Source organism: Lagenorhynchus albirostris, chromosome 2, assembly GCF_949774975.1.
Source record: "Lagenorhynchus albirostris chromosome 2, mLagAlb1.1, whole genome shotgun sequence".
NCBI classification, from domain to species: Eukaryota; Metazoa; Chordata; class Mammalia; order Artiodactyla; family Delphinidae; genus Lagenorhynchus; species Lagenorhynchus albirostris.
In genome coordinates this window covers 3,548,524-3,573,424 of record NC_083096.1, presented here as the reverse complement: position 1 = coordinate 3,573,424, position 24,901 = coordinate 3,548,524, and the positions used below count along the sequence as shown (strand labels likewise).

The 24,901-nt window shown below is 38.6% G+C and overlaps 1 protein-coding gene across 1 annotated transcript in view; it reads left to right on the top strand.

The window, feature by feature from the left end:
• PTPRC (protein tyrosine phosphatase receptor type C) overlaps positions 1 to 24,901 on the top strand; it is a 127,916-nt gene that overhangs the window by 54,773 nt on the left and 48,242 nt on the right. Inside the window, exons 3-9 of the mRNA XM_060126813.1 lie at positions 4,995 to 5,021; positions 14,313 to 14,456; positions 15,249 to 15,296; positions 16,498 to 16,527; positions 18,208 to 18,411; positions 19,596 to 19,724; positions 20,849 to 20,992. Coding sequence (XP_059982796.1) covers positions 4,995 to 5,021; positions 14,313 to 14,456; positions 15,249 to 15,296; positions 16,498 to 16,527; positions 18,208 to 18,411; positions 19,596 to 19,724; positions 20,849 to 20,992 — 726 coding nt within the window. The remainder of the gene's footprint in view (positions 1 to 4,994; positions 5,022 to 14,312; positions 14,457 to 15,248; positions 15,297 to 16,497; positions 16,528 to 18,207; positions 18,412 to 19,595; positions 19,725 to 20,848; positions 20,993 to 24,901) is intronic.

Genomic DNA, 24,901 nt, shown 5'->3' with positions numbered 1-24,901 from the left:
TGTAGTTAATTTTTTGATGTTTTAAAAACTAATTGAAATATTTTTTTAAAATGTAGTCTAGTGGATATAGCTTATTGAAATGAAAGTGTCATTTCCAGTTACATTGCTGTAGTGCCTGAATATTTTCTTAAAAATGTTGGCTTAAATTTGGGAATGGCTTACATTTGTAAAATTTTATTTTCAAGTGCTTCTATCCTATGTTTTGAGTGCTTAAATAATTTTCACATGATTTATCATGTTGACTAAAAGTGTTACAGGGACTGCAAATCTGCTTATAGGGATTTTGTGACCATGAGAACAAGCGGTTTTAGTCTTACACTGAGTATAAACTGTGTTGCCGAGGGCTTGGAATTTTCTTTCAAAAAGATAGAAGGCTCTGTGTGTGTGTGTGTGTGTAATACTCTATAAAAAAATGAAATAAAACATAAGCATCTGTGTTTTAATACACTAAAAATCACTGAGTGGACAAATTTAGAATCAGCTTCTGAGATAAATGGATAGAAAAGAAAATGCATATTCAATGTGAGAAGCTTTTATGGGAAGTAAACAGGAACAGAGAAGAAAGGAAGTGTGATCAATGTTTAGATATTATGTTGTGTTCCATGGACGCTGAATTTTGTTGCATTGAAGGTTAAAGGATTTGGGGAAATGTTAGATATGAGACCATGATTAGACCAGAAATATGTAGATATAGGTACAGATAGATAGCTTATAGATATATAGATATACAGATATGTTATTATTCTATTCCCAAACTCCAGAAACCTCTTCACAGCTAAACAAGAGATGTGTGAGTTGTAATTCTTTTGATGTTACTGTTGTTTGGTTGCCTTTCCTGTCAAAATAATATCCTGTAGTAAGTTAAATTGACACACCACTGAATTTTCTGATATTGGTCTGTACCATACAGAGAGCATTCACTTAGCAAACTATAATTTAGTCTGAACGTCTATATTTAGGGTCAAGTTTATTTTAGCCTTCGTAACACTATGAGTCATTTACTCTGAGGTCCGATCCTGATTAAGATGCTTTTTTACTCAGCTTCTGAGCTTTTCATAAACACTGACCTCTATGGAACCTAAAACACTGGCTAAAAGAATTTCCTGGCTGAAAGGTCAAATGGAGAGAAAGGCTAGAGGGCCAAGTTGATGGGGAAAGCAGGATGCCGGAGGGTGGAGAGATGGCCTGCGGAGTCAGACGGGCTCAGTGTCAAGCCCTGGCTAGCCTGGACCAGCCCTGAGAGCTTGGTCAAGGCATTCGTCTTCTCTGAGCTCCTGAGGGTTGCTTTGATGCTTCAGAAAGAAAATACAAGCAAAAGGCTTAGCGTACTGCCTGGTACCCAGTAAACACTCAATACACATTAGTAATTAGTAATAAAATATTATTTCTGAAATGTTCTTTAAAAAAGACAAATCTCTAGTAACTGTCTTCTTCATTTTGGTGACTTAGCTTGCTCTCATTTTCCAAACTTAGACTAAAATACTGAACATCATCTATTTCCTTTAAAGAAATGCATTGCTTTCAAACCAGTTGGAATTAAATGAGTATCTCTGGGGCATTTGACACAAATGTGGCCTGATAAGTGGTCTACTGGTTGGAAACATTTCTAGCAGATTTATTCTAGTCTTCATAGTTCTTAGGTGAAAAAGAAATAGCTTCCTTGTTGTGCCATCATTTCTTTTCTCATGTCCACAATAAATATGTGATAAATTATAATTCCTTGTTATAAAATGCTCTATGTCATTTGTGTTACGTATTTTAGTGGCAAAAAATTAATAGATCAGAACAATAGATTAGAGTGGTCTGTGGAATTAGTGATGGAGCTAGTATGGGTACCATTAAGATTTCTCTTTTCTCTGTCATCAAATCTACTATTTGATTTTTCCTCTATATTAATTGATTCCATCACTCAGGACAACATTCAGTCTCCTCACCTAGTCTCTAATGTTCGCTCTTGGCTTTTGTCCCAAAGCTGCTGTTTTCAGGTCTGATTTCTCCCTTGCATTTACTGATGCTCAGAATCATTCAGTAATGACTTCTGGACCACATACTATGCGCAAGACTCTTTGCTATGTAGCCAAAGCTTCTTCTCTTCTTCAGCATCCTCATCTTGTGTGATTCTTGCTGACCTCAGGTGGAAGGGATTTTATTTATTAGTCATAATAAAGTACATCTATGACTGAAATGTCTGTGCAGACCACTGAAGATTAAATCTCTGTCTCTATCTCTATGTCTTATGGGTTATGAGCTTTTCCAGGGAAAAGGACCATACCTTCATCATGTTCAAAAGCAGCCACTAATAGCATGCCAGCAAAACGATACATCTTTCTGGGACCTGACTGAATCAAGTGAACTTGTCTGAAGTTCCAAGGATTTAAGTGTTTATACTGAGAAGCAGCACATCAGAATAGCTTTAGATACTTAAAACCTTATAGATTTCTCAGATGAAGAAGAGGGACGTATTCTATGAAATGTGTTCATACACTTAAACTAACTTGAATATTTTGAATGTGGCAATGTGCTAAATTCTTTATGAACAATTACCACGAGGGCTATTTTTTCTTCACTTAAAACACAAGACGTTAGTTACTGATAGGCTGATATTTTATTTCTCTTATTACTTTTTTTTTTTTTTTACAAATCAACACAATTCCAAGAACTTTATTTAGAAGGAAATAAGAATAAACGAGAGGAAAGGGAAGACTATTAACAGGAAGATAAAAACTTTAAAAAAAATTTTTTTTAAAGTCATTTTATATTATGGGATAGAAAGATAAAAGCTGACTAAAGAGGAGGGACAAAAATGCAAATAATATAAATTTAAAGCAATATTAAGTATGAATGGTTAAGAAAAAGTAGAATCAACTATACTTCAATAAAATAAATTTAAAGAAAAGGAAGAAAACATAGAGAACTATAATAAGAAAGTATTTTATATATTTTTAAAAATATATTTTAATTACACATATTTATATAATATATATTTTACATATACATATATAAAATACAAAAATACATTTTATTTTGAGGAATAAGCCAGGAAATGTGATTGACGAATACTGGGTCATATACCTCTGATGGTGCTTCTGAGGGGAGAGAGTTTTTTCAGATCAGTTTATTCTCAGAAAATAAAATCTCAAGGCAGGAAGTACCTTAAATACTCACGCACCCATACTTCCATCTGCTGCTTGCCGCCCTTTCACAAGGTGAGTTGACTGTCATTTGGGGGAGAACTTTATGATCTCTTTATTTAATTGTCTCTTACTAAGATGGCGGATGGATCCACGTCTTACTCGATGTGGATGGAATCCAGTTCCCATCACGCCAATAAAGCAGGTTTTCCCAACATTCCCACAGACCCTAGTGATCAATCCAGTGACCCATGTTAGTACTCGTCTTAGTTCAATCATTTCCTTCTTGAAACAACCCTCGCTCTGAAGTCTTGTTGACTTCGGTCTCTCCACTGCATGGAATGTTAGGTCGCCTTTGCTGGGCTCTCCTTCAACATTAACCTTTAGGGTTCTATCCTGGATGCTCCTCTTTTATATGACTTGGAATCGTCACCTCCACAGCTGTAATATCTGTCCATATGCTGATCTGCAGCCTCAGCCCAGATGTATAGCCTGAGCTGCTCACCTCCACAGATAGCGCTACTAAGCGTTTTCACACAGAAGTCTCAGGCGTATCAGATGCTCCCCTCCCACCTGCTTTCCTTTCTTCTTTCACTCAATGAAAGCATCCACAGTCTCCCTACTGCAGTTCACTAAGGTGTTCAGTTACCAACTTGAGTGTCTTTCCAATTATTCCTCCTCCTCCTTGCATTCAAAGCTTTACAAAACCTTGATGACTACTTCCTAAGTGTTTCATGAATCCCATTTTTTTTTTTTGAGTTGTGGGTACCATTTTCCTCACGTAGGACATCATCCTTCTCATATGCTTTTCTTTAAGTCTCCTCATTTTCCTGTTCCCAGCTTTGCCTTCTGATAATCTATCTTCCATTTCATAACAAGACTGATCGAAAATTGAAATGCTTCTCCATTAGACCTCCCCTTAACACCTCTTGCCGATGGCTAAAGCCTGCAAGATAAATCCCAACTTCTTCTTATTCTAGGACTAAGGTAGCTGTCCATAATCCTTTAGGTCACAGACTAAATGTACCCACGAGACCCTCTCTAACACCTCCTCCACCAGCCAGCCACCAACCCTGGGAGTCTGAATTAGGTGATCCTCATAATTGTTTCTGTATCACATTTCTTCTCATCTGTCATCACACTGTATGGCTTTCTTTCTTTTCTTTTCTTTCTTTCTTTCCTTCCTTCTTTCTCTTTTTTGTCTCTCTTCCTTCCTTTCTCCTTCCTTCCTTCTTTCTTTCTTTTTTCTTTTTCTTTCTTTCTTTCTTTCTTTCTTTCTTTCTTTCTTTCTTTCTTTCTTTCTTTCTTTTTCTTTCTTTCTTCTTTCTCTTCCTTCCTTCCTTCCTCCTTCCTTCCTTCTTTCTCTCTTTTCTTTTTTTTGTTCTATATCTCACATTGAACTAAGCTCACTGGGGGCAGAGAATTTCTATAACTCGATCGTATTTTATCCTAGAATGTGGTATAATGTCTAGAATATAGTAAGTACTCAATCAATAATCATCATCTCAGTAAAGGAATGCATTTGGGAAAATTTTTCCAGAAGTCTTTTCAAAGTCTTTTGCAGACTTGAAATTAATTCCAAAGCTCTCCTTTTTTTCTATTATTTTTATTTTACCTGAGAATTCAAAAACTAATAGCATAGTTTTGACATACTTGGGCTTTGTAAGCATGATATTAACAGAAGGACTATGGTTTCACTGGGGTAAAATGTACTGAAAATTGTCACTTTGTGAATGTGAATTAACATAGGGATGTTGTTTGTATATACATATATAGATATATACACATAAATCTAACTTATATTTACATATGTATGTATGAAGTTTGAAACTTTCTAAGAGATGTTTGTTTTCCTTTTTGCAGAACAACAAGCCTTTTCTTCCACTCAAGGTATTTACATTTTACTTATTCTTGCCAAGTTTATATATTTAACATTGATAGAATTTTCTATTATTTTCTTGGGAAATCGTTTTGTAGGGACAACTTTATAATCATGAATAGTCCTTGACATTCTCTTGTTCTTAACATTCCTGCTTGTAAGATATAAAGTTTGATAACTACCTGAACATATTTTTATTTGTAGACATATTATTGTGTATAAATTATAGCTTTTCTTACACCTGACAGTAAATCACATAGCAGGTTTCCAATCTCTTTTTAAATTTTGCCACTATAAATAAATCAATTTATTTTAGTTAGATTGCAAAACTTCATAGTTAAGGAACCATATGAGAAATTAGAATTCTAAACGTAACTTTATATATCTGTATAAATTCCTGCAAGAGAAAAGTTTTGACAATATTGAGATATTTTGTAATAATCATTTCTAAATTCGATTGTACAACTGAATTGTCTTAACAAGTGTCCTAATCCTGAGATAAATTTAAGCAATGAAGATGCTGACAATAAATTCATATATATGAAATGTCAAAGAAGAAAGAAAAATTAGATCTGGTTAAAAATAAATTACACCACTTAAATGATATTGTTATTGAAATTATATTATTGATGTCCTGATTAATCATATGGTTGACATTATGCATTAAGAAGATAAGTAAAGCCCTTAAGATAACCCTGATTTAACAATTATAATGCACAGTTCTAATGAGGCACATTCAAAATATTCTGAGAAGTGGATTATTAAAGAAACTCTACCATGGCAGAGAGGTTTTATAAATATGTTAAAGTCATTGATGCATAGCAGATTGTGATTGGTTTATGCCACCTAAAGACATGCAACTCAGCATCTCCACCTTTTACAGAAGAGTAAATTCATCTCCACCATAGAAACAGGTTACTTTTGCAGAAGGGGAATGGGAGGGAGTAGAAAGGGGACTGAAGGTTTAAAACAGTAGGTGACCCTCACCTTACTGAGAGTGTCCTGATCTCTGCCCAGACTCGATCACAACAAGCCCCCAAATGGTGAAACCAGGTAAGTTAAAATAGTGGCCCCCAATGCAAATCAGAACGTTCTCTCCCAAATACTGCCTAGGAGAATGTGGTCAGTGGAAACCAGTATTTCTCCAAAGCGGGAGCACAGGGGCAATGTGGAATTGGCAACTGAAGCATGCTTTCTCATCCTAAATTCAGTTCTTATTTATGAAGTGAGGGAATGTGCATGGAGCTTTAGAATGTCTGCAAGGATGTTAAGGCTTCTAGGTGGAGGGTGGTTCTCCAAACACCCTTTCTTCATACACCATGAATTGAATTTGCTCTTGACTAGAAGTAATCCTTAGGAATGCTACTCTTCAAAACAGTAAAGCACTGTTATATGAGATATTTGCAGTGATTTTTCCCTCTTTGGTATTCAAATCTAGCAAAGGCATGGAGGGGGTGATAAAGGGAAAAAGTTGCAACAGTTTCCTCAAAGCAAATGAGATCATTGGAACTTCGCTGACACTAAAATTAGTTTAACCTGAAAACAACAAACGAATAATTGGTCGTCTATAATGTTGAATGTGAATGAATGTTATTGGACAGAATTTTAAGCTCCTCCCACCCTTCCATCTTGTCTCTCTCCCCATCCCTGTCTCCCTCCAGTCTCTCCCCCACCAACCCACCTCCCCTCCTTTTATTCAGTATATACTGTAACGATGAGAGAAAACACTAAAGTTAGATTTAGGATTTGACACTGAAGACAGGAAGGCACCATTTGCTTGTTACTTAGTTGAACATGTTGACATGTAATTATAGGTAAAAGTTTGTTAATAAAAACATTTATTTGTGAGTTATTAGGCTATGAAATTTTAGGGATTGGAATTTTTCTTTGGAAAAGAACACATATAACAGCTGTCCTTTCTTTTGGATTTCTGTAATCATAGAATAGTTCTGTGATCTTTCGTGTACACTGACGTCGAGGCAATTCCATGCAGCTCAGATGGGTTTTACGGGTACTTAGTAAAAATGGATTTCACATCACCTTCAACATTAATGAATAAAGCTGGGACTTCCTTGTGTCGTTTCTGTTTCCATTTCTTAATTCTCTACTCAGTGATCTTCCATTTCCGTTCTTAGTTCTGCCCTTCTTAGCACTTCTGCTCCTTTTCTGATTCGCCCCCCATTCTCTCCCTTTTCCCATATTTGTGCTATTCTCGCTTGTCCAATCTTATTGAACTGAGTTAATTAAAATGCTTGTGTGATATAGCTCAATTTTTTATTAATTAGATATTGCAAAACAAAGTTTGCTATTCATAGAAGTAAACACATGTTAAACAGAAAATTCAGAAAAAAATGCACCTCTATAATCCTAATATTCAGAGAGCACAACATGTTTCTTTTTTTAAACTGGTGTACTTCAGCATTCTTCGAGATAAAGAAATCCACTTCCTGAATAAGAGAGCACACAAATGTAAAGGCCTTTAGTACACGGTGCTCATTTGCTCTGCAGGCACGGTTTTCCATTTGTGTGCTCATCTCAGCTGTGCACAGACCTACTTCACCACGCCCTCGCTACAGTTTTCTTTTCTCTTGCCACAGTTTCCTTTTTCCTGAAGTGAACTGAAACTGGGGGAAAAGTTATATCAGTATCTCAAATTGTGTTTCTTTGGTTATCATGAAAAAAACATTTTTGTAGACTTGGGTCATCTGTACACTTGCTTGTGAATTTTGTTTTCCAGTCTTTTGCTTGGGCTTTGCTTTGTTTGAATTTGATTGATTAAGGAAAAAAAACAGTGTGTGCATCTAGAACTCTTGTCTTTCATTTTCTTCTCCTGGAATGCCTAGCCCTCCTAATAATCCCCTTCCAAATTTATCTTTCTTTATTCTTTTCTTCGTTGATCAGGTTTCCACAATTTCTTTTAATCTTCTTTACGCCTGGTGTTTCATCCTTCTGAACCCAATTGCTTTGGACAGTTGAGAATCCACCAGTGAAGTGAGAAGAGTGCAGGGAATAGCTGCTTTCACCTCATTTCCCCATTTTCACCTTTAGCCCCTGTTCTGCAGCTTGCTTTCTGTCTAAGTCTATATATTCCATCTGTCCCTCTGGATGCATCTATATTTGTACATATGCATGTGCATACATGTGTACGCATTGTCAAATATACACACACCCCATATACACACACACACCATAACTCATATCTGTATGGTGTGTGTGTGTGTATATACACACATATAGGTAAGTATATTTATGTACATGCGATAATGGGCTGGGGAGTTAGCCGGCTCAGATGATATGATTCAGGGTGTGACTCACATGTTTATTTTCTCCCCCCTCCATCTCCCATGAATGTGACAGGAATGAACACAACAGAAGAGCCCTCTACTCTGCCTGCAGGTGATCCCTTACCTGCTCACACCACTGCATTCTCACTCGCAAGCATCTCTGAACGAGGAAATGACTCCTCAGAGACCACGTCTCCTCCTAGCCCAGAAAGTACCACCACGGAAGCATCCCTGAACTCTTGGGATAATGATAGTTCTCTTGCTGTGACAGGTTGGCAGCGATCTTAACTGAGACGGGATTAGGGAAAAACTTGTCTCTCTTTGTTTTTACTTTTTAAATTTTAAAGTTATCAGAACAGTTTAAATTATGTTCAGTTTCTACGTGTGAGATTTTACTAAAGTGTGTAAAACGTAGAACATCTAGGTGTTCATGAAATATTGGCCGGCATAAGTAATGAAGCCTGTTGTTAGGGAGACGGGGAGGGAGGGAAGTCCCCCTAAGTAAAATCAGGGTGTGTTGACGGGGGACAGAGGCGGTTCTCGGTGTCCTCTGATCCCCACGTGCTGCATCCTTTTCCTGGTTCCTGCTCACCTAAGTTTTCTGTAGCCCCGGGGAGGTCAGAATGTCCTCTTTCAGGTCTTTGTTTGTCTCACACTCCCCAGCTCTTACCCCAAAGTAGAAATTTTCTTGGTTCAATCCCAGATCCTCAATAGCAGAAAATGATTGGAGACAGACAATTTATTATTTTTTTTAAAAAAACACACTGAGGATTAATAATTCAGCTTTGCTATTTGGATTTCTTCCAGGGATATTTGCACTGTTTTTTTTTTTAAAATAAGTATTTAATTAGGGTTGTGAGTCCCAATGGTAGAATTTAAGATGACGTGGTCCTGTTCGTAGCAAAATATCAGAGTGACATGGGAGGTATTTCTGCTGGGGAAAACCTCTGATGCTCCTAGAATCCAGGGACACCATTGATCCACTCGTTCTCTGTTTAATGTTAGGTCCACAAGTGTATCTGGTACATAAACTGACCATCCTGAGATTGGTTCCTGCCTTTTCCTAAATAATGTGCTGTGTGCCACTTTCTGAGGCAAACTGGTTAATAGACATGTTCTGTGTAAAAAGACTAAGATATTTGTTCAATAAGGTCATCAATCTTAGCTTGAAGCACAAGCACGGGTAACACCATCACATTCCTGGGTGATGGGTACACGCAGTGTTTTGAGTACCATCCGGATGAAGTTTATTGGCTGTGGTAAGTGGTTGAATAAATGTTCAGTGCCTTTTATATCAATTACAGTAATTTATATTTAATCTTTATCCCATTTTCCCTCCTACCATAGGGCAGCGGAGGTGGCTGGGACCTATCTAAACATTGCAAGTGTTGGAATTCCTTTTAACAAAAGGAATGTGAGGATGAGGGAACTGATGGCTACGTAGAACTTTTCATGCTAAACTTTTTTATTGACTGAATAACATCACACAGAGTTTTCTATTTCAAAGCTTCCACATTTCACCTCACGTGCACAAATACACACATACAACGTTCCTACCTTTTTATTTCCCCAATTTTTTCCCCTGAAAACGTTAAAGCCAGAGATTTACATATGAAGCAAAGTGCGAGAAAAAAAGGTTTAAAATGAAATAGATTGGACATATGGATGAATTATTTAAAAATACTAACTTGCTCTGGCTCAGTAATACTAGTGATAAAATTAGCTTGGAAAATTTCTTATGCTTTCAAACAATACAACACGTTTTCTTTTCTGGAAAATAATCTTGGTGATATTTCAATTCTCTACTGGGCTAAAACCTATAGGTGTTATTTATTTTATGTTTATGATTGATTTGTACTGTGGAATGGAATGTAATCAAATTTTTCTTGCTTACTAATATATGAAGGGGAAACCTATGTCTCAATCCATTTTTGTAACAGTATAATATACACCATTTCAAAAATTAAAAAATTATTACAATAAGCATTCACATGCATAACACTAAATTTAATTTTGTAATATTATCTCTATAAAATTAATGTATGCATGTTGCAAAACAGCATTATAGAAGCATTACACACACACACACACACACACACACACACACACACACACACATACAATGAAAATACACTCTCCCCAAACACTGTTCCTTAAAAAGTTGTCTATCTTCCAGACTCTCAGCATATAATTCTGTGAGTGTGTTTCCTCATATCACTTCTGATACTAGCTATTATCAATCTTTTAAAACTCTGTCAGTATGATAAACATTTTTCATTTTGATTTATACTTTGATTTACATTAAACTTTTTTTCATAATAATGAGCATCCTTGCATATACTATTTGGCCATTGTCTCTCGCATCTCTCGCGCATTTTTCTGGTCTTTTCCTCGTGTAAGAGATTCTTGTATATTGGGGGATTCTTTGCTTATTCTGCCTACAAAGAAATGTCCTCACTTTCAGTTGTGGAGTTGATGGAGCATTCCAAAAGCTCATAGTGACCCGAAAGTCACAAAAGCCACCTGGAAACATGAGCCACCTATGGCTGCATCAACCCAGACAGGCTCCGAGATGTGTAAACGAGCACGCGGGTGCTTCTGGCAGGTGAACTTAAAGACGAGCAGACTTGCACTTGAACAGGCTGGGCCATTTCACAGTTTGGTAAACTATAATAACAGTGTGCTCCTTATAACTTCCTGGTATTTAAAATTTTCCCCTGCCATGGGGAGATATTGATACAATGATCTCGCTTTCCTACCTTAGAGTTTAACCAGCCCAGACGCCTCACCTGCCGTCTCCCGCAGACCCGCAGGTGCCTCTCTGCACTCACCCCAGCTCTGGGCAGGAATGTCAAGTCCAGTTTGTGGCTCCTTCAGACTTGTGCCAATACAAAGAGCACATGAACACCGTCTAAGTACGGAGTGAGGGACTCCAACCACTGTTCCACGTGTAGCATTTGCTGGTGGATGGATTTGGAATTTCAAACTTTCAGAGTCACCCCTATTCCAAGAGGGCACCTAACAAAAGTCCTTGTAATAGTGATGAATTGATGAAGAGTGAGAATTATGAGAATACAGGAAAGACCTGTTCAGGGGGTTAGTCAGGGCTTTATATGTTTGTTTATAGTTTAGGCAAGTATAATTCTGCAGTGAAAACTTCTTGCTAGTAATAAAGAATATATGCACAGATTCTTTCCTTAAAGACCTCCTACCTAAACAAAACAGGGAAGAGTAGATGGTGTACATTATCAATAAAGGGCACTGAGAAGTTATAACCACAAATACATCGGTTTTAAAAGAATGAAAAAAAAAAGGATGCTCATATTTTCCATTCAAACATCAAGATTCTTTCAGTTCAGCATCTCTATTTATAAAAACTGCAAAATATCCTCTCCCTGATCTTTCCAAAACTCGTGTCTAATCAGTTCACGGTGCCCCTTTTTATCCTAAAAAACAAGCATGTTTCTCAGGTTGCAAATGCACACAGCCACATGTATACACTTAGTGACCTGAGTGCCTGAAAATTAAAGATATGAATGGGGAGCCTGGCAGGGAAGTGGCCTTGCTTTAAGTATGGCTCCAACGAGGAAGCCAAGTGTCTCAGATAGAATAATTATCATTTTGAAGTATTAAAACTGCTCCTTCGGCATCAAAATCATGACAGGCAATCCAGGAAGCGTAAACAGCTGGGGAAAGAGCTGCCCTTGTCTCCCTGCCCCATTTCACTCACTCTGGCTGCCATGGGAACAGCAGTAAAAAGATCTGGAGCTTTTAGCAAATCCACAGAAGTTGTGGATGGGAAGGATGTGGGAGAAAGCTAAGGAGGGTTGAACTGGGAGGCTGGTCGTCACACAATTTAGTCTGCTTTGCCCCATCAAGGACTTCTTCCTCTCCCAGTGGTTAATTCCACTAATTAAACATCTATTAGGATTAATTAACCTCATTCAAATTGTAATTGCCATTCCTAAGCCATCGCTGAGATTACTAAACCAGGGAACGTAGTTTTCCTATGAAGAGGGAAGGTCAGGGATGTGCAGAGGGTGAGGGTGGGAGACCTCAGAATGGCATGAGGACCAGGGACCTTGGGGAGGGGCAGAGAGAATGAGCTAGTGAAGCGAGGAGTAGAAAAAGGTGTGGAGGAAGGCTAAAGCCAAGCCTAGCTGATTTCAAAATTTGCAGAGGGCCAGTTGTGTGCCTACCATTTTTTTTCAAAGGATTAAAAAAATGCATCTTCTCCTCTTCTCCTGGTTCTGTGGGAGGCTTCCACTGAGGATCCCGACCTGAAGAACTGATGTTTAAGCTATTCGTCCTGTTCTGCGGTTTAGCTAAATTTGGGGTTCAGTGGTATTTGAAGACTGAGCTGAGAACCCAAACTGAAAATTTAGCAGATGCGTGTTCGGTCCTAGTGGCATGGATGTGTGTGACTGGAGGGTGCCTGAGGGCTCGCGTCAGAGCCATCTGGGGGATGCGCATGCGTGTGTCACTCGGCTGAAACACTGAGCATCTGACTGCAGATGCAGGACCCACCTCATACCCTTGAACCGGTGACCCCAGGGATCGTGACAGTGAAATAACCACACAAAGCTCAACTAGGAGCTAGCCCTATTTCTTTTGCTTCTGCCAGGACCACTAGCATAGTGCTAGGCGTCTAGTTGGCACCCAGTGAATACACGTTGCTCCCTTGTGCTGTGATTCTGGGTGTGGTGTCTGTGCGTGGGAGGAAAGATGTGACATGCGGTGGGTGCTTTGAACCTTGACCATGAAAAGTCCTAACCGAATACAGTGTGGGCTTTTATCGGCGACAACCCTTGATTCTATACCCACTAGCTCATCTGTAATTGGAAACGAAGAGGATGCTGTCAATATAATGGGAAGTCCCTGGGCTCTGAACCAGTTTGCTTTTTCCTGGCAAGGGGAGCTTTCATAGTGAAGGTAGTATGGTGACCTTCAGCTGGAAGGAAAACAATCCCCCAGTTCAGCAACTGCACAGGCGGGATCCCCTTCAGCTCTATTTTCAGAAAATCGGAAGGAAGCACCTGCACCCAGGGATCCCTCCCCAGAGAGGTGCACCTCACCCACGGCACTTGGCAGGGGCGGGCGACAGTTCCTCTTGTGGTAACCTCACCGCAGCAGCCTTTTGCCCTCAGAGCTCACGTCCATCTCTGTGGTCCCTGCGCCAGCCAGCGGCACCCACTCTGTGCATTTTCAGTATTGCTTAAGGCAGCCCCCCGCCAGGAGGCTTGGCCTCCCTGGGCAGTCCAGGCTTTCTCCCGAGGTCCCAGATACTTTTAAAATGTGTGCTGTGATGCCAAAGCTGCATAGGTTCTGAGGTGTCTGCCTTTAAACTCATCTTTCCCATAAGCCGTGTTATTTTTCATCCCATTTTGTAGGCGCGTAGGTTGTGAGGTAGCAGGAGTGCTTGAGTGTTTACTGCCCGGCCTTAGCTTCTAAAGTGATTGTTTTTTTAAATTTATTTTTGGCTACCTTGGGTCTTCGTTGCTGAGCGCGGGCTTTCTCTAGTTGCTAGCGAACGGGGGGCTACACTTCGTTGCAGTGCGTGGGCTTCTCATTGCAGTGGCTTCTCCTGTTGCGGAGCTCAGGCTCTAGGTGCATGGGCTTCAGTAGTTGTGGCACGTGGGCTCAGTAGTTGTGGCACGTGGGCTCAGTTGTTGTGGCATGTGGCCTCAGTAGTTGTGGCTCACGGGCTCTAGAGCACAGGCTCAGTAGTTGTGGTGCATGGGCTTCAGTAGTTGTGGCATGTGGGCTCAGTAGTTGTAGCTCGTGGGCTCTAGAGTGCAGGCTCAGTAGTTGTGGTGCATGGGCTTCATTGCTCCGTGGCATGTGGGATCTTCCTGGACCAGGGTTCAAACCCGTGCCCCCTGCCTTGGCAGGCAGGTTCTTAACCCCTGCCCCACTAGGGAAGCCCTGGCCTTAGCCTCTATTAATAAACATGCCTCTGTGGGCTGTGTGGCCTCTGCCCTTGCAGGGCAGGAAGGCTGATGGCCTTTGTGATTACAGGGGCTCCAGGAGAGAGGACTGCACCGAGCAGCTTGCCTGCAGACACAACTTTCCCACCAGTAACCACTCTCAGCCCTGCACACAGCAGTCCCGCTGCCTCACCTGCACACATCTCCAACTCGACCACCCAAGACAATGCCTCAGGTTTGACCATGATGCTCTAGGTGTTTTAGGTTCTGGATGATGAAATGGAAACTTGAAAACTTGACAGTTTTCAACTTGCGGCTCTTTTATTTCACACCAAATATGACTGTGGGTTTGCTGTTTTACAAATTTTCACACAGTGATACTAAATAAGGAAAAAAAAAAAAACCTTACCAGTAAGCTTTCTATGGGCATATTTAATTTTATTATTTATATTATAAAAGTTCATGGTGAAGAAGAAAGATAACAAACTTTAATGTCCTATAGCCCTGAGATCAAATACAGCCTCTTCAACTTTCTAGTTGACTTTAGGACAAGTTACTTAGAGTTTCTGTGTGTCAATTTTTCTTTCTGCAAAAATGGGTATAATAATACTCATTTCATAGGATTGATAGGAAGATGGAATATGTAAAAAGTCTGGTATGAACTGAATAGTACAAAAGGGTAACGGGTATCCTTGTTAGTAATTAAAATAAGGATAGCTGTAACAGGATGAGAGGTAGTTTGAGGGAGACTGCACACGTCAGAATTATACTAAGGAATGAATAGTTTCTTCTCAACGTATACAATGTCTAGTTCCAATTGTTTGCACTCTTAGGCATCTTAAACGGCCACGTGTAGACAAATCTTTGACTCACTTTCTTATTTTAAAAACAAGCAAGTGTCAATTCAAGCGAGGAGGAAGCCTCTAGCAAAGATTCAGTTAAGAAATCATCTTTGCTAAAGAGTTTTCCCCTCAACCCTCGATATGACAAACTCATTAACCGTGACCCTCTGTTCATTTCCTTGCAGATAAGTTCAGTGCGTCCACTACACCATCCTCTCCGACCTCTGCAAAAGGTATTATCTCTACAACTGATCTCACAACAACAGGTGACAACCTGACCCCCAGTCATGCAGTCACACCACCACCATGTGCTTTGGACATGCTCATTGAAGGGTCTTCCGTTGACTCCACCCTGGGCTCTTTCTTCGAGAAGTTCAATTGAGTGTTCTAATCCTGAGGGCTGTGGAAGGGCAGTTGGTCCAAAACACAGATCAGTTTCCGCAGTGCAACAGCCGATGAGATCAGGGCCGGTCTTACTGTGATAACCTCTTACATCATTGTCGTAGCATCCCCCAAGAGTTGTGTACTCTATGAAAACTCGTAGAAATGACCAGCTATACTAGGACTTCTAAGAGTGGGTTTCGGTGTTGGTATGAAAAAGAACAATTCTCTCAGTGGAGCTCTCTGTTCCAAGAGGTCAGTGGCAGAGGAGTGATCGCAGAGCCCCAGACACACACATGGGATGTGGAGATGGAGGTGGGGGGCTCCATGCAGGGAACGAACGTCCAGGAGGTGGTAGAGTCTGCAATGGGTCAGCCATTCAGAGCCTGCCAGGACACTCTTCTCCCTGCAAGTTCTCCATCTCAAAGACCAGATTAGCAGAGATCTATTAGCTTCCACAAACCCCATTTCCATCCAATTCTTCAGTTAAATACATATGCTCACACAAGATAGTTCTCAGTTGGTGGACGGAACGATGTGTTACCCTGGATTTAGTATATGGGCAAAGAGCTTACAAAAGTTAAACCAGACAATGAAGCAGCCCTTGCTTATTTTCTGATTTTTTTTTAATAAACAAAGGAGTAAACTGAACTTTCTAGGGATTATAATTATATAAACCTATTTTGAGATTAATCAAGGGGAGGAAGACTTTTAAAATATTTCTGGCTGCGTAAATAGTCAACCACATCACCATTACATAATCAGATGTGTGCCCCAAAGTCTTAATATTGTATTATCACAGTTGTGCTTATTGGGTGAATTTATGAAAACGTTTTATAGAACTAGCTTGTTGGTTTACAACCTTTGAAGTTTTGAGATCCAAACATGGGAACAGGCACTGCAAACTCTGCATTATCTGTTAAACCTAACTCGGTAGATTCTATAATTTATGAAGATGAAACATTGTAAACCACCCTTCCTCAGAATGACTAGAGCAGAGATATTCTAAAATGCAATTTTAATAATTTGCATTTTCTTTTTTTTCTATTACAGATCCTAATACTACACATAAGCCATCATGTGGTAAGTTTGTCTACCTAGAGGCAACATATATCACTTTAATGATTTCCTTCTTTATTACAAGCTTTCAAGACCCCCCAGCAGGCTAAACTCACTGGCTCTAATTTCTCACCAACAATTAGCGCCAACTATTAAGAGCCAGGGTCCTTCAGGGCAAGAAGCTTTGATGTCACAGTCAGACCTAGTTTTGAGGATTACGATTGATAATTACTAGCAAAACAACCTTGGTGGTGCCACTTAACTTCAGTTTGCGTATTGGTAAAGTGGGATGATAGCAAGGTTGTTTAGCGGTTGGGAGAGGATTCTGTGTAATGATAAATATGAAATGTGAATAATACCTTCAAGGCTCACCAAGAAGAAAAAGTCTCTCTGTCTCGCCAGGGTTAGGCTCAAAGCAGATGCTTGAGAACAGTTTGTATCCATCCTTTTCCCATTTTCTTCCTCTGTTCTCAGTGGAAGCAGAGTCCTTCTTCGTGGCCAGGGCTCATCCCTCCACGTGTTTCTAAATCTCACCACTGGAATTCCGACCTTCAGTGGTTCTCCGTATATTTAGTGCAGACATCAGCCTTTGTATGTTTGATTAATGAATATGATCTGGATGACCAGGTTCTTCTTGCACTGTTGCCTCCTTACACTTTTCACTTAAGTAACGTGGAAGTGCTCAGTTTCTTAAAACATGTTTCTTCCTGCCCCTGTGTTCACCCCTGTTCTTCTTCCTCTACACTTGGAATGCATCCTCATCCGCCACCTCCCTCCCCCATCAATTTTTCTATGTCCTGCTCATATTTTAAATGCAAACTGACTCACCTCTCTGGAGGACCCTTCCTGGTCCTGCAATCTGAACAGACTTCTCTGCCTCTTTACCCCTGTATTATTTTGTGCATCATCTTATTTTGGTGTTTTCTGTAGTTCATGCCTGTGCCTGTCTGCACGTTAGATTCTATAGTTCCAAAAGCGGATCATTTGTATTCCTAGTGCTTGGGGCAGTGTCTTAAGCAAAATAAAGCCTTCATAATTTTTTGGTACTAAAAATGAGTGAATAAGTGAATGTGTGTTGAAAAGATATTTTTACAAGTCAATGGAGTCTGTTTAAATAAAGGGAAGAGTGTGAGATGACACTCAGAGAAAGTGCTTAGGAGGAATTGTTATCAATAATTTTACACAAGTAGAGGAATAACGAGGCCTCTGCTCCCTAAGTAATTAATGTTCCCCGTATCGAGAGAAAGAGATAATCAAATACTACACTTTAGAAAGCAAGGGAAATGATAGAGCAAGAAGAAGAAATTTGTCAGATGCGTTGTTCATTTCTGTGTAATTCAACCATTTTTGAGCCCTTTCTGATGACAGGTTTTACACAAGGATCTGGATTTATGGCGATGGTCAAAATTGATGGGATTTTTCTCTCATGGAATTTACAGTCCAGTTAGGAAGACAGACATTAATCCAATTATCATCCAAATACAAACTCACAAGCTGAGGTCTTTGATGCGACAGTGATGAAAAGGGAATCACGAAAGAATAACATGGAGGCACTGATCTGTCCCTTCTCTTTTTTATGTTCCTGGGGTTATTTTGTTGGAGATTGGATATTTTTAAAAATATACATTAAGGAGTTTGTATTTAATAGAGGTTTATTCATTCTGAAAAATAAAAGATAAGCTTCACTATTTTATTTTCTTTCAGAAGACAAATATGCAGTTATCTCTGTGCACTATGTTTATAACAATGAGAGTGAAACATATAATGCAACACTTAGTGACAAGAACGGTAACCCTCTTAAGTCTGAAGAGCCTCTCCATGGCCTAAAGGAATGTGAAAAGAAGAATATCAATATAACACATCCTTCATGTTACCCTCCATTTAAATATTTATTAGAGGTACCACCAGGTAAATATCCGTTGATTTCTGTTCGTGCATTTACAGCAACACTGCAGTTTTGTGTGTGATGTGTCCTACTGGTCACAGGAGTTAGCAGGCAGGGGAACAGGGCTGAGGGAAAGATGGCGGCAGGAGGCCAGTGTGTGGACTTCTGCTCTCCAGACCCAGTGAAAATGGTAACCTCAGAGAAGCCTTACCTGCCTCCTTACACCTCTTTTACAGAGTGCTTCATGTCGATTGGATCTAATTTATCCCACTGAGTGGTTATTCACAAGCCTTCTTTTTTCTCCGCTACTGAATTCAAGTCATTATATATTGTGTGTGTGTGTGTGTGTGTGTGTGTGTATATAAAAATCCTTTTAAATACAAGTGTGTCTAGAATATCTTGGGGGAATAACACAAAGTCAAAGGTTTGATGTTTGTGGAAAGAACAAAAGTACTTTCACCAAAAAAAAAAAAAAAAAAAGGGGGAGCGTTATAGTCATGTTAAGGTGATCAAGATGGTTTTAGTACCTAAGCTACTGCTGGGAAAGAGGAGACTAAGGTACCAAGCTGACTTCAGAGAAGCTACCTTCACAAAATGCATTTTCTAAAAGGGATTCAGGGACTATGTAAGTTTGTTGAATCTCTCACATCTTTTAATAATTCAAGATCATTGATTGACTTATTAACATTTAAATAGGTTAAATATCTGATGTTTTTGAAAAATGCCATTTAACTTATTCATTTTTCTCTAAATGTTACTGGAATAAATGATCAATTAAAAACAGAAAATGACAATTTAAAACAATACATTGCCCAGAGTGAAGCCCCCATGCTCTGTGTAATGATCATGCAATGAAAAAAATCAAAGAGTAAATGAAAAATTGAAGATACAAATAAGAAAACAAAATGGAGTATCTTTTAAAATGTGCAAAAAATGCAATTTTATCTAGATGTTTCCTTGGGTTCCATTTTTTTAAAGTAGCATAAATTCTAACTGAAATGCTACCAATATGTGTGATGTTAAAAAAAAAAGAATAAACTAAAGAATCAAGAAATTCAACACCCTGAGAGTTATTAGACTTTTTTCAAAAGTAATCTAAATTCTTGCCAGATTCTGCATCATGAATATAATTTCAATGACTGTAATTGAGCATAAGGCACACATTATGAAATATTAATCATCTATTTTTGTATCTTTTTCTTAACAGATCGTAAACATTTTCAGCTGAATGAGTGTGTAGAACCTGAAAAGGCAAATACTTCTCTTTGTTTACGTTGGGAAATCAGTAAAAATTTTACTTGTGATAAAAAGAATATAACATATAAATTTAAATGTGGTAAGAATTTAACATTGATCAGAGGAGTTTTTTTCCTATAGTGGGATGTTTTTCTAGATATTCTCTAATCCTTCCTTCCTTTCTTCTTCCTTCCTTCCTTCTTCCATTCTCTCTTTTTCACTCTCTCTCTTTCTCTCTCTCTCTCTCTCACACACACACGCATAGTCCATGATATGTTTGGAATCAAATCATTGTATTCTCTATACAACTCAAATTCACAAAATAGACAAACACTCCACCTGAAAAATAATGTTTGAAATAGCAATATCAGTTAATTCATAAGAATTTTCGTGGCAACTGCTATACACGAGGTATTGTTGAAAATATTATCAGAGAAGAGAGTTATGAAAAATTATGGTATACATACTCTTAGAATGAAAGGGAAAACAACCATAATTTCACGTGATTCCAAGAGTTTTCTTTGTCAGCCCTCCATCAACAACATTTATAAACAACTACAAGAAGACTTAGATAAAATGAAAGTAGAGAAAGAATAGTAAGTGCTTCTAGGAATATGAATTTGAGTTCAGGGAAGGGGGAATAATTGAGATAGCATTTCTTTTTAATGATTTAATAACTTTTAATTTATTTTCATTTGCATTTATTGGGATGAAATCTCCCCCCTTGGCATAAAGCTATCTGCTAGGCCATATTTGGCAAGACAGACAAACAAAGACACACAGACTCTCACACGAAGGATGGAGTATGATACTGCTTATAATCATCATGTTACGGGGAAGGTGCTCAGCTCGGACACGAGCAGGGTGAGGAAAGCAAGGACAAACATATGACAGACTGATGATTAAACAAGATATCTTTGAGGTAAAGGCTATGTCAAGTGCAATCTCAATTTCTGAACAGAGAACAATGAACTAAGGCCTCATTTTATCAGCTAAATTAGAGACACTCTCAAATTCAGTTCTACGTCTTAATGTTTTCTTTAAAATTGAGTGTAGCAAAATCATGCAGCATTATAGCTGATAGCAGGTCCTTTTACTTATTGTTTTGACCATTTGCATAGGTTTTCAATCTAATAGATATTAATTATAGATATAAAACCAAAATGAAATTTAAGTGTGATATATTGTATTCATATACTCATATGCAATACTTATTTCTTTTAGATGGCCTTTCTCCATATAATGAAAGTGGCAGATTTGAAAAGTTCAACCTTCAGCCCGAAAGTAATTATACTTGTAGTTCAGAAGTATCTTATAATAACAAGATTCTTACTAGCCAAAATACAACTATTAAAACAGATTTTGGAGGTGAGTATATCACTTACATTTATATGTTAAATTTCTTTCCTTTTTATATTCTTATGATTCGTTGAGAATCACAGAAAAAGATGTTATGGATTTGGAGAAAGGGTTTCAGAAAATGGCTTTGTGTCCGTTTTAAGTAAGAATTTAGAAATAAATGACAGCGAATCCAAACCTTCAAGTTTTTTGCAAACTGTAGGCTGTTGTGAGGTCGGGGTGGAAACAAAACTGTGAGGTAAGTGAAATGCTTGTTCACGTGTTTTCCATTTTATTTCCCCTTTCTTCCTGTAGCAGCATTCTCTTCTTGGTGTGTCCTGCATCTTTTGCCCCCTCTATCAAATCCTGCCGCTGATAGGAGTAAAATGAGCACAGAAGCTCACTTTAAGAAGCTAATAAAACGCAATGGTAAAGCTAAGTGTTGATGGCAAAATAACAATTGTTATTACTAAAATGTCAGCAATATAAATAATAACCAGACTATCATAACTAATAACAACTGGAAAGTAAAATTCTGGAAAGTAATAGCATTTGGAAGATGGAGGGGAGAAGGAAGTGAAAAGTGCTAACATTTCAGTTGTATTTAGTGGAACAGGGGTCCCCAACCCCCGGGTACTGGTCCTCGGCCTGTTAGGAAACAGGCTGCACAGCAGGAGGTGAGCATCCGGTGAGCAAGTGAAGCTGCATCTGCCTCTCCCCATCGCTCCCATCACCGCCTGAACCAACCCCCCAACCCCAGTCCGTGGAAAAATTGTCTCCCACGAAACTTGTCTCTGGTTCCAAAAGGCTGGGGACCGCTGTAGTAGAGGTAAAGACATTCCAGTTAAATTTAGAATCTGCTAGGAAACTATGTTAATTGTGCATAAGACAACTTCTGAGTAACCACTAAAAACGTGAAAGACAGATAAATAGATGGCTTTTCCTATCAGCAGTAGAAGGAAGTTATGGAATAAAAAAAAATTCTTCATGTTAAAGGAGGAAAAGAAGAAAGAAGGGAAAAGAAGGAGGAAGAAGAGGGAGAGAGATTGTGAGAGAGAGAGAGGGAGAGAGGGAGAAGGAGAAGAAGAAGAAAGGGGGGAGGGGGAAGGGAAGGAAGAAGAAAAACGTGGCAGGAAGGGAGGGAGAGAGAGACTACTAAGTAGGAAACAATAGGTAAAATAGCAGAAACATGTCAAAGTATCAAAAGTCACTAAATATAGATGGCTTAAATTTACCTTTGGGAACAAAGATATTCAGACTTGAGTAAAGTAAAGACATATTTGCGGGGAGGAATTTGTAGCCTTAAGTAAGATCAAGTGACATTTTACGGAAACTTTTTTTTTTTTTTTTTGGTGGTACGTGGGCCTCTCACTGCTGTGGCCTCTCGCATTGCGGAGCAACAGGCTCCGGACGCACAGGCTCAGTGGCCATGGCTCACGGTCCCAGCCGCTCCGTGACATGTGGTATCTTCCCGGACCGGGGCATGAACCCGTGTCACCTGCATCGGCAGGCGGACTCTCAACCACTGCGCCACCAGGGAAGCCCTATGGGAACTTTTATCACTTTGCTCTCTATTGAATGAAAATCATTGGAGAATGCTTGGAAAAGAACCAGAAAACAAAAGCAGAGACAGCAGAAAATAACAAAGTTTAGAGTACAGATTATTGAAAGAAGGAACAAACAAAAATTGCAGGAATTTACTAACCAATTTAAAGGCTTGGTTTTGAAAAGAATAATACAATAGTTAGACCTCTAGCAAAACAACCTTCCCCCATGCATTATAAAAAGGAAATTAAAAATACAGTAGAACTTTTACAGATTATAAAGAAATTTGCATCCAATATGAAAAGTTAGATAAAATGGATAATTTTCTAGAACATAGGAATTATGGACACTTGCCTAGGAAGAATTAGAAAATTGGAGTTGTATATAAAATAATAGTCTAATACCTCTCTAATCTCTTCACACTCGTTGTCTGCTTACCTCACCTGCCCTTTAAAAAAGAAAAACCAGAAAGGTAAGTTTACAGTTAGTTCCTATCCTATTCAAAGTGTTCCACAGTGTAGAAATCATGGAAATCTATCTACTAATTTTGATTATTGTTAGGGTGGGGGATAAACTAGGGTTACTGTTATGTGGATACCAAACTTGGGCAGAGCTGAGGCAACTATAGGCCAGTCTCTCCTATGAACATAGATAGTAAATAGTAAATGAACTGTTAGCAAAGTGGATCCTTTAGTACATTATAAAATATGTAATTACAGAAGAAGTTCTATGGATGGCAAATAAACCTATGAGAAGATGCTCCACGTCACATGTAATTGGGGAAATTAAAATAACAATGAGATATCACTGCACACCTTTAGAATGGGCAGAATCTAGAACACTGACAATACCAAATGTCGGCAAGGATGGGGGGCAACAGGAATTCTCATTCATTGATGGTAGGAATGCAAAATGGTACAGTCACTTTGGAAGAGATTTTGAGGGTTTCTATAAAACTAAACATCATCTTACAATGCAATCCAACCATCACACTCCTTGGTATTTACTCAAAGGAGATGAAAACTCATGACCACATAAAAACCTGCACATGGATGTTTATAGCAGCTTTATTCATCATTGCCCAAACTTGGAAGCAACGAAGATGTACTTCAGGAGGTGAATGGTAAATAAACTGTGGTCCATCCAGGCAATGGAATATTATTTAGCACTAAAAAGAAATGAGCTATAAAGACATAGAGGAACCTTAAATGCACATCACTAAGTGAACAAAGCCAGTCTGAAAAGGCTACATACCATATGGTTTCACTATATGATATTCTGGAAAAGGCAAAACTGTGGAGACAATAAAGAGATCAGTGGTTGCCAGGAGTTGTAAGGGAGGGAAGGAAGGATGAATAGGCAGAACACAGAGGATTTTAGGTCAGTGAAAGTACTCTGTATGATACCATAATAATGGATACATGTCATGTAATATATTAGTCCAAATCCATCGAATGTACAACATCGAGTGAACCCTAATGTAAACTATGGACTCAGGTGATAATGACGTGTCAGTGTAGGTTCATAAATTGTAACATAAGTACCACTCGAGTGGAGGATGTTGGTAAGAGGGGATGCTGTGTATATCTCTGTGCCTTCTCCTCAATTTTGCTGTGAATTCAAAAATGCTGTAAAAAAGTAAGGTCTTAAAAAAACCCACCATTATTGAGTTTGTTCCAGTAATGCAGGAATCCTGCAGCCTTTGAAAATAGCAATTTAACCATTTTACATGTCATTTTATTCAGGCAACAGGGGAAATTTTTCAAGACCATTGCCAAAGAAGCCACATTCTTAAAAAAAACAAACCCACAAACTTTTGTTCGTTCACCTACTGTATGATTCACCCATGTAAAGTATAGAAGTCAGTGGTTTTTAATATATTTAGAGTTGTAAATCATCACCTGAATCAACTTTAAAACATTTTCTTCACACCAAAAAAAATAAAATAAAATAAAACCTACAAAAAAACAAGCAACAGCAAAAAGCTGGTATATTTTAACAGTCACTCCCCATTTCTCTCCGGCTCCCATATCTAGGCAATTATCAATTTACTTTCTGCTTTGATGGATTTGCCTAATCTGGACATTTCATATAATATGTTGTCTTTTGTGTCTGGCTTCTTTCACTTGGTGTACTGTTTTCAGGGTGCATCCATGTTGTAACGTATCAATACTTCCGTTTTTTTATTGTCTAATAATATTCCATTTTATGAATGTACCTTGTTTTGTTTGTCCCTTTATCAGTTGAGTGACATTGAAGCTGTTTCCACTTTTTGACTATTATGGATAATGCTGCTATGAACATTTGTGTACAAGTTTTGTGTAGATATATGTCTTCGTTTCTCTTGTGTTTATACCTAGGATTGGAATTTGGGGGTTATATGGCAACTTTATG